Source organism: Odocoileus virginianus, chromosome 7, assembly GCF_023699985.2.
Source record: "Odocoileus virginianus isolate 20LAN1187 ecotype Illinois chromosome 7, Ovbor_1.2, whole genome shotgun sequence".
In the NCBI taxonomy this organism is placed as follows: Eukaryota; Metazoa; Chordata; class Mammalia; order Artiodactyla; family Cervidae; genus Odocoileus; species Odocoileus virginianus.
In genome coordinates, this window is record NC_069680.1 from 24,563,091 (window position 1) to 24,577,422 (window position 14,332).

A 14,332-nucleotide genomic window follows, 5' to 3' on the forward strand; every position below is an offset into this window, starting at 1 on the left:
CTCATTGTTGTTTACACAAAATGAGCTTTATTTGTCTGTTTCAAAGAAAACAAATTGGGCCTTGGCTTTGTTGAGTTTGGATTAAGCTTGCAAATGAGAGCCTGAGCAACAATTACAGGAACCCCTCAGGACTGCTCTGTGAGCTACCATGTGCTTCGTCTGTTTCCCAGATCTTCAAAGCCTCATGGGAAACCTGAAAGGCAGACAAAGAAAGATTAGCATAGTCCCAAATCCTCCCTGAAACGAAGGGCAGCACCCACATAATCTAATCTCTCGTTATATCTGAACAGAAAGAATTCTGCACTAGGCTCAGTGCCCTCAAAGTTGTCTTTAAAGAAACAGACTTTTTTTTCTTTTGTTTTTCAAGAAATATTTAGTAACAATATTTAACACATGAGCTCTCAAGTCCAGGGGATATTGTTCCCATCTTTGTCAATAAATAGCATGTACCAGATGATAATACACTATTGTCCAATCCCTCAGGGAGGAGGGCAGGGTTTGATGAGGCCCAAAAGTGAACCCCAGATTCTTGAGAGATAAAAATCTGATAAGTGGCTTGAGGAGGGACATTGCCTCTAAAGCGAGACATGTCAGTTTCACTGTAAACATGGCCTTCACTGAAAACCATCTTGGTAAAAGTAAATTCTATGCAGATACATGTAGAAATTGATATGCAATTAATTGTCAGTTTGATGAAGATAGCATCTTTATATCCAAAGTTGATTACCTCTCACAAGTAACTTCATCCTCAGTCACACGAAACAATGATTTTAGCATCTGGCATCTATTTTGTGCAAATGCTTCAAATTTTTTTTAAAAAAAGAGTTTTTCCAGGTTACCAGGAGCTGCTAGAGTTTCCGCTTTTAAAAGTTCGCCTGCCCATTAATGGTACCTGTCTAAATCTTGCAGAGAAAGCAGAAGGCTAAGAGCTTCCAAAATTAGCACCTTATGGCTTTTATTAGCAAATCCCTAATGTGAAAAGTGTTGACAATTAATGCACTGAACTTTCAAGAATAAATAAATAAGGGACTTCCTTGGTGGTCCAGTGGCTAACACTTCATACTCCCAAGGCAGGGGCCCTGGGTTCAATCCTTGGTCAGGGAACTAGATCCCACATGCCACAACTAAGTCTTCACATGCTGCAACTAAAGTTCTTGCATACTCAGCTAAGACCTGGCACAGCTAAATAAATACAGAAATAAAACTTTTTTTAAGAAAAATAAATTTGGGTCCAATGAACTTCCAGTTCAGGTACTCTGGGTATAGTTCAGGGAATGGGACCCAGGAAGCTACTCTTTCCAAAAGCACTCAGATGATTCTTAGGAATGAAGAAGTTTGAAAACCATGACTACTGTTCAGCATCTCATGTCATACGGATCAAAATACACTTAACAAGAAGAAAGGTACAAACTGGAAGCTCCAATTAGTACAGACAAAATGGCCTGAGAGAAGCCTGCTCTCTCTAGCCAGAGGACCAAAAGAGGCAGCCAGGCAGTTCTAGAAAACTCTGAGGCAATAGCTTACTTGCTCCATGGGTAAAATTGTGGCCCCACCCCTAGCCTAGCCAGCAAAGGTGAAGTGGGGTGCCTGGACTTCCCCCTGCTCTCAGTGCCCCTTACCTATCCTCTCCCATCTCCTCCCCTCCCCTGCCCAGGGTGTTATCAGAGAAGGCAGAGTAAAGAGCTTGGCAATGAGGACCCCCCTGCACCCTCAAGTCAGGTGGAGCCTGGACTTTCAGCTCCACCCAGCAGGTCTGAGACACTCCTTTGAGGCTGCTATAGAAAAATAACATTGATATTATATATTATATGCTAATTGTGCATTGTATAGATCAATCACTCCACTACAAAGGAGTTTTTTTTTTTTTAATTCCTGGTGATGGGATTTTACAGTCTCTAGTGGGTCACAATATTTGGCAGGTTTCATAGTATTATGCTATTCCACCTGATACACCTCTGAATACCCCTCTTGCATGGCCATCAGCAGGTGTTCAGTCTGTTCCTGATAGAAGAATGGTTGATGGGCCAGTAATCAGACAGTTTTCAAGTGCTGCTTGTAAATACTTCATTTGATTTTCCCAATCTAGTTAAGTTCTTTTCACATTAGAAAAGATCTTGACAGCTGAGTTTAAATTGTATGAAGGGATGCAGAGGAGACTGACCCACATGGCCACTGGGGGAAGTATTTCGAAGATCTACATGAAACTATTAACAAGAAAATGGGGGGAATCTGTTTTAATTTGGACATGGAATCCAATCAGGCACCTAAGGACTTGTTTGCCTTTATCTCCATGGTGTATCCCCTGGCACATGAGTATGCATCCTCATATATAGGAGTAAGAGAAAGCCTTTGGGCATCAGGAAAGTGGCTGCCGGTTGGGCAGCCCTCCTTCCCATTTTACATTAAGGAAACTGAGGCTCAGAGAGGTAAAGCAACTTCTCCAGTGGCACAAGCTTGTGAAAGGCACAGTTGGTTTTGAACCAAGTCTGCCTGGTTCTAAAGTCTCTCTGTTATGTTCTGTTCCTACTGCCCACCAGAGGGGTGTCTCAAAGAACCCCTTACTCCATCCTGCCTCCCTCAAGGACCCTGCAATGCCTGGACTTAGGGTGTACTCCCCACATTTGGAACACACTTGCACAGGGCGTCCTGGGTGCTGGGCGCTGTGCTGACCACTGAGTGGAGCTCAGGGGGAAATTGCACTGATGCTCAGGGGCTTGCTGGTGACAGGAGAAAATCCAAGTGCACTTGAACTCCTAAGATGAGGCAGGAAGTAGTAGATGCCAGGAGAGGAAGTGCTCCAAGGACACCCAAGAAGGGCTCAGCATTTCCAGCTGGAAGGTTTGGGGCAGGCTCCAGGGAAGGTGCAGGCTTGAATTTGCCTCTCGAAACCCTTACTGAGGCTGGGGGCACTCATGTCACCCTCCAGGGAGCTTCTCGGCCATTCCAAGGGCTACTGTGTGAGAGCAGCTCACCCTGCTGCCTCTGAAGTGCTGGATATACCTTCCTCAGCCAAGCCCTCAGCTTAGAGGACTGCCTCTCTGCCAGGAGGCGACCTCTTCCAAATGCTTAGTTCTACCATCGTTTTCTCCCTGTGAGCCTAGAGCTAGTAGTTGTTTCTCATTATTTCCTGTTATCCTTTCATCCTTTTTAGTAGGTAACCAACCACTTGTTACTAGTTAATTCCTTATCTTGAGTAAAACACGGGATGCTAACTAAGCAAAGGCTGTGCTAATGAGGGAAAGTACAAACTCTGGCTACAAATGGAGAGTCTGGGGTTGGAGCGGGGTTTCAGAGGAAAGAGCAAGGAAAGGAGCAGCCCAAGCAGGAATTAAAGGGGTGCATCCTCCTGCCTGTTACTGAGACCAGAAGGATCTGGGCTTCACCACTCAGCAGGTTAAAGATACTGTCTGCAGTTAAAGATACTGAAACACCCGAGTCAGCAAAAATCAGTGTTAACAGTGATGCAGAAAGAAGGAAAATCGGCTTCTGAAGATTTGGAGGGTAGCAGGAGGAGGCATCTCAGGTTTTTTAAATGTCCTTTTGACACCACAGAGCTCAACCCCATCGTTACACAAATCAGGTGCCCTCCACCCAGAGAAAAGCCTCCTGGCTTATACCCCCTGGGATGAATGGAGGTTCCCTCCTGACCATGTAACAATGTCCATGGCAGAGCAAGCTGGGTGAGAGTGAAGGAAGCCAGTAGAAGGAGAAGGGCTCGGGCACAGGAAATTTATAGCAGAGTCTGACACTGGAAACACTCCAACATCTATTTTTTTTTCCTGGGGTTGTATATATAGATTACTCTTAACTCTCCTTATATTGCAATATAATATGATAAGCTAGTTGCCCCAAGTCCCAAAGTAGGTAAGACACAAATTTAAGTACTTTTACAACTAACAACAACAACAATACTGGAGGCAGAGAGGGTTATTTTCAATATTGCATTTATTCAAAAGCACATAAATATGGTATATAGTACATGATATAATGGAAACAGTATAAAACTTGATTTGAATAATAAAAGACTCTACTAAGAAAGAAATATTGTTCATGAAGATATTTGTACCCACCCAAGTCAGAGCCCCTCGTTTACATTACAGCAGCACGGAGGCAGGGCATCGAAGCCAGGATACAAGTTACATTCGTCACAGCACTGGAGGCTGGGGTAAGACCCAGCGGTGAGGGCTGCACTGACCTTGTCCGGGGTGACCACAGCTGGATTACTTTTTAAGGCCAAACAAACAGGTACCTTTGGCATGCTTTAGAAAAGACATACACAGAGTATAGGATTAGAATTGTTCTTCTTGGTCCACCTATTGCAACTGACAGGGGGATCTGGAGAATTTGGGGCTGGAACCAATCAAACCCATGACACCAGCCCAAGAGGAAAGCAACTCTGCCCTCATCCCAAGTTCCTATCCAATCCGTTCCTCTCCTAAGAGTGCCAGAAATGTAAGATCAGGTGCCAGCAAATGAGGGAGAGTGAGTTGCAAGCGCGGGTCACCCAGGTGATCACTGCAAGTCTGCCAAGTGCAGAGCACAAGCCGGGAGGGTGCCGAGTCAGCCGCCCCTGGACCCTCGGGTGCTCGGAGTTACCTTCCTGCTCACAGAATGAACTTCCCTAGAATGGGAACACGACTGCTGCTGGTTTGGGGGTTTTTTTTTTTGGTATTCTCCCCACTTATCACATAAAGAATCCGAGACATGGAGAAGCACACTGCCTTGATCAAACACACACAAGTAGAGGAGGAGCTGGAAATAAAAACCAGGTCACTCAAAGCTTGATGCAGGACTCTGTTCGACAAACATGCTGTCTCCTTGGAACGTTAATGCATGGGAACACCACTGCTTTTGACAACCAGTCTCGCCTATATCTGAGGCCTCCTTTCTCCCAAATTTAACACTCCCTTTTCTGATTTACACTCCCTGGTGAGGCAAAGCCCAGGATCTTCACACAACTCAACTTCCCCAGGGTCCTACAGGCCCATCCCACTGTGCCTGGAGCCAAGGACCCGCTGAGCGCGCCCCAACTCAGGCGGGGGGAACATCAGCTCAGCCCATCCTCTGAGTGAGCACAGGCAGACTCAGTCACGCCGTCTTCAGTCTGCAGTCCTGTGGGATCAACCCGCTAAGGGTAAACCCGGGGAGGCCAAGGGACGGCAAAGCAGCGCAGACCCAGCGGCTGAGAACATTCTCCTTGTGAGCTCACAGCCCCAGACCAGAAGGGGCAGAAAGCCAGATCCTACCCTCCCTGCCTCGGTCCTCTCAAACCCTCCTGCTGTTCCTGACCTCACCCAGGGTGCGGCCACAGGGCCGGGGATGACCCCGCTCAAGCACAGAGCCCCAGGATCCCATGCGAGGGGGTGTTAGCCCCTCTTACCCACATCACTCACTTCAGTGCGTTGGCTACTTTGTAGTAAAGACAGATGACGACGGCCATCAGAACGAGCATGGCCAACAGGATAGCACCACCAATGCAGAACATAATTATCGCGTTAACTTTGGAGTTTTTATCTAGGCAGAGAAGTACAGGCAAGCAGTGAACGTGGCTTCCCTTCTCACAGTCACTTAGCAACCACAATATGCTTCCTTCAGTGGAAGAAGAAAGAACCCAATGCTTGTAAAGCACAAATGAGTCTTCCTAGGGGGGTGTCCAGGACCATAAGTGGGCCTAGAGATGGGGGGAAATGTTCATTTCTAAGGGAGATGGGACTCAAACACAAAGTCCAGAGAGAAAGAAGGAAAGACAGTGGGAAGAATCTTTTTTTCTCTTTCACATGCAGCAAAGTGCAGCTGTAAATAACAAACCTGCCTACACTGGAGCAAATGATTTTACTTCCAAACATCTGGGCCTCGAGGTTCACTTTCAGAGTCACCTCTGTTCACTTTCAGAGTCAGAATTGAACCACTGCTGTACATTAGGCTTAAAAATCTCTAACAGCAATTATTAAGGGAACAACTTTCTTAAAATGTTATGTTCATAGTCCTAAGAATATACTTATCTCTCTTGTAAGAGATATGTGTTTCAGGAAAAGGAAGTTTTTCCACTCTCCCTCTGACAACGGCCAACTTTCTCCTAAACCCTAAATCTTTCCAGGAAGTCCAAGTTATGTGGAATAAGCAGTTTATTTAATCTAATGCCCTTAAACTCGGGTAAAGTGACTTGGAAGAGAGAACGAAACCATCCAACCGCCAAAGCATACTTACGAGAATCTAAGTCGTCAAAGCTGGATGAAGGCTGACAGTAAAAAAAAATTACAATTAAAATAAACTTGAGGGAACAGTACATCTTATCAGGGATTTCTCAAACCTTTAATTTGAGAAAGAAAATTCTAACTGTCCCTGTTAAGAGTAATTGAGATGTAAGTTTGAAGAGCTCGCTTTTAGAAGTACAGCCTCCACCAGAGCAGAATGGAGAATCAACTGTCCAGCTCCAACTTCTGTGCCAATCAGGCCATATGCTGTGTGACATCAACTCTTTGGACATCAGCTCTTTTTCATGGAGTTCTGAATTCCATTCAATGTTCAGATATATTGTGGCACCAGTGGACATGTAAATGCCCAAATACTATTTTAAATCATTTCATTTCAATCTCACATTTTCAGGTTTTGTTTCTCTCAGAGGACTTTTTAAAGGTTTGACTGTTAATCAAAAGGAAATCTGGGGGTTCAATACAATAAAAAGACAGTGATGTGGGGAGGCTAATATCTAAAAATGCTCAATATTTGTAAAGGTACAGTTATAGAAGGCTGCTTAGACTCTGTTTTAGCAACACAAAGAAATAGTATATACTTGTAGCCACTTAATAGGATTCAGATATAAGTTCACTGAATGACTTCAGAATATTATCATACTTTATGGTTAAGACAAAAAGATTTCAAAAAGCAATTTGAATATCAGGATATCTTTTAAATCGAGGTTCTATGATTTTAACGTACTCACACCAGCAAAGCTGGTTCCATTAAATGAAAGAATTAATTTAACTACAAAGGGTTAGTCCTTGCTGCTCTGGCCAATCCCTGGGTGAGGTTACAAATAGCAGGGAGTTATCACCCTGCCAAAAATGCCAAAAATAGTGGCATAAGATCTCTGAAAATTCTCTGCTCTATAAAAGCAATAAAAATCTGGCAAACAAAACAAAACAAAAACTGTCAGAATCAGGTTTTTCTGACTCTGAATACTAACTATAAGCTTTTAGCAGCTCAGGGAATATTTAAGAACAACTGAATTTCAGTATGAACAGCATGCTAGCATGCCTTGTGGCTGTTTCACCATTCATTCTCCAGCTCCATGAAGACTTCTTTTTTTCTTTTTTTTTTAATTTATTTTTATTAGTTGAAGGCTAATTACTTTACAATACTGTAGTGGTTTTTGCCATACATTGACATGAATCAGCCATGGATTTACATGTGTTCCCCCTCCCGCCTCCCTCCCCATCCCATCCCTCTGGGTCTTCCCAGTGCACCAGCCCCGAGCACTTGTCTCATGCATCCAACCTGGGCTGGTGATCTGTTTCACCCTTGATAGTATACTTGTTTCAATGCTATTCTCTCAGAACACCCCACCCTCGCCTTTTCCCACAGAGTCCCAAAGTCTGTTCTGTACATCTGTGTCTCTTTTTCTGTTTCGCATATAGAGTTATCATTACCATCTTTTTAAATTCCATATATATGCGTTAGTATACTGTATTGGTCTTTATCTTTCTGGCTTACTTCACTCTGTATAATGGGCTCCAGTTTCATCCATCTCATTAGAACTGATTCAAGTGAATTCTATTTAATGGCTGAGTAATATTCCATTGTGTATATGTACCACAGCTTCCTTATCCATTCGTCTGCTGATGGGCATCTAGGTTGCTTCTGTGTCCTGGCAATTATAAACAGTGCTGCGATGAACATTGGGGTGCACGTGTCTCTTTCAGATCTGGTTTCCTCGGTGTGTATGCCCAGGAGTGGGATTGCTGGGTCATATGGCAGTTCTATTTCCAGTTTTTTTACGGAATCTCCACATTGTTCTCCATCATGGCTGTACTAGTTTGCATTCCCACCAGCAGTTTAAGAGGGTTCCCTTTTCTCCACCCCCTCTCCAGAATTTATTGCTTGTAGACAAATCACAGCAGGATCCTCTATGACCTACCTCCCAGAATATTGGAAACAAAAGCAAAAATAAACAAATGTGACCTAATCAAACTTAAAAGCTTTTGCATAACAAAGGAAACTATAAGCAAGGTGAAAAGACAGCCCTCAGAATGGGAGAAAATAATAGCAAGTGAAGCAACAAAGGATTAATCTCAAAAATATACAAGCAAATCCTGCAGCTCAATTCCAGAAAAATAAATGACCCAATAAAAAAATGGGCCAAAGAACTAAACAGACATTTCTCCAAAGAAGACATACAGATGGCTAACAAACACATGAAAAGATGCTCAACATCACTCATTATCAGAGAAATGCAAATCAAAACCACAACGAGGTACCATTACACGCCAGTCAGGATGGCTGCTATCCAAAAGTCTAGAAGCCTTATTTTCAATAGCCCAGATCCAACGCCGCCAACCAGATGGAGGAGGATAGAACTAGAGCTCTTTCAAAGCCTCATTCCCAAGAGGTCATCACCTGACTCATCTGCTGGTTTTCTCAAAGACCTCACTTACAAAGCTATCTGTAACTGACTCAACTTGGAGTCCAAGTTGAGTGAAAGAAGTGCAAGAAGTCTTCTCACAGAACTTCTGGCAAAAAGTTCTCACTTCCTGGCTCTCTGAGCAGTGGATAATATTTGGGGCCAATGATTGTTGTCTGTCAGCTATTAAGCTAATCAATAGAGACTTCAGTGTCCACACACAACAAAGAATTCAGACTTTACACAGAATTAGTTTAGAAAAATCACTAAGCAAACAAGCATAATAAGCGGCAACAATAACAAAACTTGGAGAATGGGGAGAACCTGATCCCGAGTTGCCATGTTGTATTACAGTATTTTATCTCGCTTTTGGGGGAGAAGGGGGGACACAGCATGTGGCTTGTGGAATCTCAGTTCCCTAACCAGGGACTGAACCCAGGCCATGTGGTAAAAGCCTGGAATCCTAACCACTAGGCCATCAGGGAACTCTATATTATTTTAAATGTGCAATTTTCAATAAAAGGTAAGACATGCAAATAAACAGGAAAGTATGGCCCATAAAATGAGAAGGAGGCAAGAAATCAATAAAAACTTTCCCTGAAGAAGCCCAGGTGTTGGCTCTGCTTGACAAAGACTTTAAATCAGCTATTTTAAACATGTCTAAAATAAACCACTTCTAAAGAACTAAAGTAAAGTATGAGAATAGGGGGAAAAAAGAAAATTCATTGGAGGGGTTCAACAAATGATTTGAGCAGGCAGAAGAAAGAACTAGAAGACTTGAAGATAGGTCAAGTGAAATTATTCAGCCTGAGGAGCAGAAAGAAAATATAAACTATAATGAACCTTCCAATTTCCACTCAAAATGTAAAGAGTTTGGGAACTGTCATCCTCAAAACAAGAAAACAATCAGAACCAATTGAAAACCAACAAGCCTTAAGTCAACAAGAGAATTGAAGTCACAGGGAAAATGGCCACCCCTCCCCCCCATGGGCTTCCCTTTGGCTCAGCTGGTAAAGAATCCACCTGCAATGCAGGAGACCTGGGTTTGATCCCTGGGTTGGGAAGATCCCCTGGAGAAGGGAAAGGCTACCCACTCCAGTATTCTGGCCTGGAGAATTCAGTCCATGGGGTCACAAAGAGTCAGACACAACTGAGCGACATTCACTCACTTCACTCCCAAAAAAAGCTGAGAGGCTGGTGCATACAGAGAATCATAGCATTCAGCATACCAGGAGCAGAAGCCACTGCTGGAACCAGCAACGGGTAGTAACACTTAAATAGTAATTGAGGAATTGCTGGAGAGTCAATAAGGACTAGCTTAAGAAAAAAAAAAAATCCCCTGGGGTCTCAGCTTTGGTTTTAGTGAAGGCGGGCACTCTTTCATGAGTTTTACCTCTAGGAGATCAATTAGGTTTTTATGGTGAACACACAAAAAAAATCCCTCATGTTTTTGGTCTCCAATGACACCATTGTGGAGGTGTCTTTGTTACTGCTGGGAGATAGTAAAGATCCTCAGTTTCCTCTAGGCTTCCTCTGACACCACCCGAGCAGTTAGGTGGAGTAGTGTTTCATATCCACCAGGTGAGAGTGGGAGTCCAGAGTTCCAAGGTCTCCACTGATACCACAGAGAATAGGAAGAGGTGTTACTACCTAGGGATGAAAGTCTCAGCTCTACTCAGCCTTCTCTGGCACTAACATGGAGACAGGGGCTTGGGAAGTCTCTTTACAGCCTGGTGGAATGGAAGTCCAGTTTCTCCACGCAGTCTCTGCTGGGGGAGGGGAGTTGTGAGGAGATGGGGAGGAATAGGGCCATAGTTTTTTCTGTGGTATTTGGCTGGAATACTGTCTTTTTAGGCTGCTTGTTTCCTACTCCTTTGGATAGAAACATAGGCTTTTGTTGGGCTTTTTTGTCTGCCCCCCAATGGTGTTTGCAGGTTGCCAGCTTCTTCAGCTCCAAGTCTGGAAATGTGAGGAAAAAACAAAATCCAGGGGACATACCACCACGTTTCCTTGAATCTCAAAGGTTACTAGCTAGTCTGTTTTCTTCTCTCCGTCTTTCAGAGTCTTGCTTTACACGTTCAGGGTTTAGTCGCACAGTTAATACAAAACATAAGGTACCTAGACAGCATATTAAAAAGCAGACATTACTTTGCCAACAAATGTCCATCTAGTCGATGCTATGGTTTTTCCAGTAGTCATCTGTGGATGTGAGAGTTGGACTATAAAGAAAGCTGAGCACCAAAGAATTGATGCTTTTGAACTGAGCTGTTGGAGAATACTCTTGAGAGTCCCTTGGACAGCAAGGAGATCCAACCAGTCCATCCTAAAGGAAATCAGTCCTGAAAATTCATTGGCAGGATGGATGTTGAAGCTGAAATTCCAAAACTTTGGTCACCTGATGCAAAGAGCTGACTCACTGGAAAAGACCCTGATGCTGGGAAAGATTGAAGGCAGGAGAAGGGGACGACAGAGGATGAGATGGTTGGATGGCATCACCAACTTGATGGACATGAATTTGAGCAAACTTTGGGAGTTGGTGATGGACAGGGAGGCCTGGTGTGCTGCATGCAGTCCATGGGGTTGCAGAGTCGGACATGACTGACTGAACTGACTGAAGGAAAGGTACATCTACTCCATCTTACCAGAATATGGGAGATTTTGAAATCCACCCTCTACTTAACGATGAAAGCCACAGTGTCAACCCTTCACTTGTCCGACCCTGAGTGAACATCTCAAATTCTGCACCTCAGGCACTTCCTGTGTGTCAAGCCCCTAAATGGGGCCTGTCCACATCTCTACTTATCTTTCCAGCCTCATTTCCTGCTGTATTTCCCCACACCCAATGTATCTTCATGCCTGAGCCTTGGCTAGATGGCTCGCTAGTCTCTCCTCCTCTATCTGCTGAAATATTAATTCTGCAAAGCTTCACAAAAACACCATTTCCTCTGTAAAATCTTCACTGATTCCCATCCGCCCCGCCTCCCATGGTAGTTGCTCCTTTTCCTCTGCCTCCGTGACCTTTGCTTGTACCTCTCTGAAAATGTGAATTTCATTTACCTTAAGAGTCCCTTGGACTGCAAGGAGATCCAACCAGTCCATCCTAAAGGAGATCAGTCCTTGTTGTTCATTTGAAGGAAGGCCAATACTTTGGCCACCTCATGGGAAGAGTTGACTCATTAGAAAAGTCCCTGATGCTGGGAGGGATTGGGGGCAGGAGGAGAAGGGGACGACAGAGGATGAGATGGCTGGATGGCATCACTGACTTGATGGACATGAGTTTGAGTAAGCTCTGGGAGTTGGTAGTGGACAGGGACAGCCTGGCGTGCTGCAATTCATGGGGTTGCAAAGAGTCGGACAAGACTGAGTGACTGAACAGAACTGAACTGAAGGTTTTTCAGCTCCTGCTTTAACTTTAAACAAACATTTAAGTAAAGGAAACTATTATGCTCACCCTCACTGAACCCAATACTTTGAATTAAATTAACTGTGGGTTTCCTTTCTTCTCACTCAAAAATGCTTTATTTTTCCAAGTATTTTTTTCCTACTCCTTCCTGTTGAAGCAGCAATGATTCTGAGGTGAACAGTCTTGAATGAGCTAAGTCATGATTAAGGACACAGGCTATGTTGACTTTCCTTACAGAGCTGATCGCTTCATCTCTTGGTTTCCTTCTAATCCTGTGGTTACTTGATGACTCTGTACATTGAAAGTGTTTTTTTCAAGGTGCGAATTTTCTGAGGAACAAACTCTGGATCCCCCAAGTATCCGAAAGAGTCTAGAACCCATCAGGTGCTAGCATGTGTCACGGACAATGACTCAAACATCAATTTTATCAATCGAGTAACAATTTACCCCACCTGAGCCTCTAAATTCAGACACAGAAATAAATGAAGACATACCCATTTACCCCAGGAAAACTGCACAAAATTCAAAATGTGTTTCCATAAAGATTCTGAAACACAGTGGCACTCATTTGTCGAGAACTTGTCTACTTTTGCTGTCAATGTAAAACAGCAGCCTCGAGTAGTGTCAACAGAAAATGGCCTACAAGTTTAAAAATTTATTTAGTTTGGTTCAGTTCAGTTGCTCAATTGTGTCTGACTCTTTGCGACCCCATGGACTACAGCACACCAGGCCTCCCTGTCCATCACCAACTCCTGAAACATACTCAAACTCATGTCCATAGAGTCGGTGATGCCATCCAACCATCTCATCCTCTGTTGTCCCTTTCTCCTCCTGCCTTCAATCTTTCCCAGCATCAGGGTCTTTTCCAATGAGTCAGTTCTTCACATTAGGTTGCCAAAGTACTGGAGTTTCAGCTTCAGCATCAGTCCTTCCAGTGAATATGCAGGACTGATTTCCTTTAGAATGGACTGGTTGGATCTCCTTGCAGTTCAAGGGACTCTCAAGACTCTTCTCCTATATCACAGTTCAGAAAAATTTATTATGTGGCTCTTTACAGAAAGCTTGTCAATCTCTGATGGAACATCAGATGCATCCTCTCATCAGATTGTTACATCTCCTTTAACTTCTGTCCCAAGTCTCAAGGTGAATAATATAAAAACTTTTAAAATAAAAAAATAAAAGGTACATCACAAGAAAAGGATACAAGTCAAAGAAATATTTTTCATAATTGCATATTTACTGAAAAATACATCAGAATAATGTAAATGTGACTTTCTAAAGCAAGTGAAGAAATAAAAAAAAATATACTTCAACTGACATGCTAAAAAAAATAAAAAATCTCCTCGGCGAAAGAAATAAAAACCATAAAGATATTTGTTCCCGGCATTTCCAGGTTAGATTTCTTCACACAAATGAACTGTGGCAGGGGTGGCAAAAAAGAGCTCACCTGTAACTGGTGAAATGCCACAATATTATTCTCTAAGGCTCCATAAATTATCTAACAACTAAAGAGGTAGGAAATACTAGATTTTTCAGGATTATCTTCTTCCAAACTCTGTTACATGCTTCTTGTGTCAATGTCATTGTTTTCAGTGTTTTGCTTCAACACCCTTGCGATATATTTTTTACAATTAGATTTGTGGAGTTTATTCTAAGACCATGCTGCTACTGCTATTTAGACCCTAAGTCCCATCGGAGTCTATGTGACCACATGGACTATAGCCTGCCAGGATCCTCTGTCCATGGGATCCTCCAGGCAAGAATATAGAAATGGTTGCCATTTCCTTCTCCAGGGGATCTTCCCAACCGAGCAATGAACCCGAGTCTCTTGCTTGGCAGGTGGATTCTTTACCACTGAGTCACCTCTACGGTCCACTTTTTTCACAAGGTAGGGCTGACAGAAAGGGGCAGAAAGGCATCATAGGTTTAACTATCCCCCGGGCATCTGAAAAGTTCCATCCAATACCATTTTTCAGCACCAAAGTTTAAAGGCCCTTCAGGTCCAGCTCAGATTCTACAGCTCCACAAGAGACCCAAGGCCGCCTTCCTAATCTCTCCTCCCGGGCCTGGAGTGCAGACCAGTGGGGCAAGCCCCTTTCGGGCCCTTGTCTTTCTCCACTTTCCATCCGACCCGGTGGGGCCCGATCCTGGGCCCCAGGGGACACGAGAGGGGTCCGGATCAGCTGAAAGGATGACGTCCCAGGGCCCCAAACCTTCTCTAGAAATTCGCCCCGGCCCCACAGCTGCGGGGTACGCCGTCCAAACCTCCTCGGCGAAAGCCGCACTGCGGGCACCCACCTGATACCCTC

General features: G+C 43.8%; 1 protein-coding gene across 1 annotated transcript; it reads right to left on the bottom strand.

Annotated features, from left to right (window-relative positions):
• Window positions 1-30: 30 nt before the first annotated feature.
• On the bottom strand, window positions 31-7,420 carry LOC110140530 (protein FAM24B-like). Its single transcript, XM_070470370.1, has 4 exons — window positions 6,208-7,420; window positions 5,394-5,514; window positions 4,071-4,259; window positions 31-193 (listed from the first exon to the last, which is right to left on the bottom strand). The coding sequence occupies exons 1-3, from the start codon at window positions 6,287-6,289 to the stop codon at window positions 4,076-4,078; spliced, it is 387 nt and encodes a 128-aa protein (XP_070326471.1). The 5' UTR covers window positions 6,290-7,420; the 3' UTR covers window positions 31-193; window positions 4,071-4,075.
• Between the last annotated feature and the right edge of the window lie 6,912 nt (window positions 7,421-14,332).

Excerpts from the sequence above, each read along its gene's own strand:
- LOC110140530 (XM_070470370.1), bottom strand. The coding sequence starts at position 6,289 with ATGTACTGTTCCCTCAAGTTTATTTTAATTGTAATTTTTTTTTACTGT. Across the intron at positions 5,515-6,207 it reads CTTTGACGACTTAGATTCTC|ATAAAAACTCCAAAGTTAAC; the intron begins GTAAGTATGCTT and ends TTCTCTGCCTAG. Across the intron at positions 4,260-5,393 it reads AAAGTAGCCAACGCACTGAA|CATGCCAAAGGTACCTGTTT; the intron begins GTGAGTGATGTG and ends TCTTTTCTAAAG.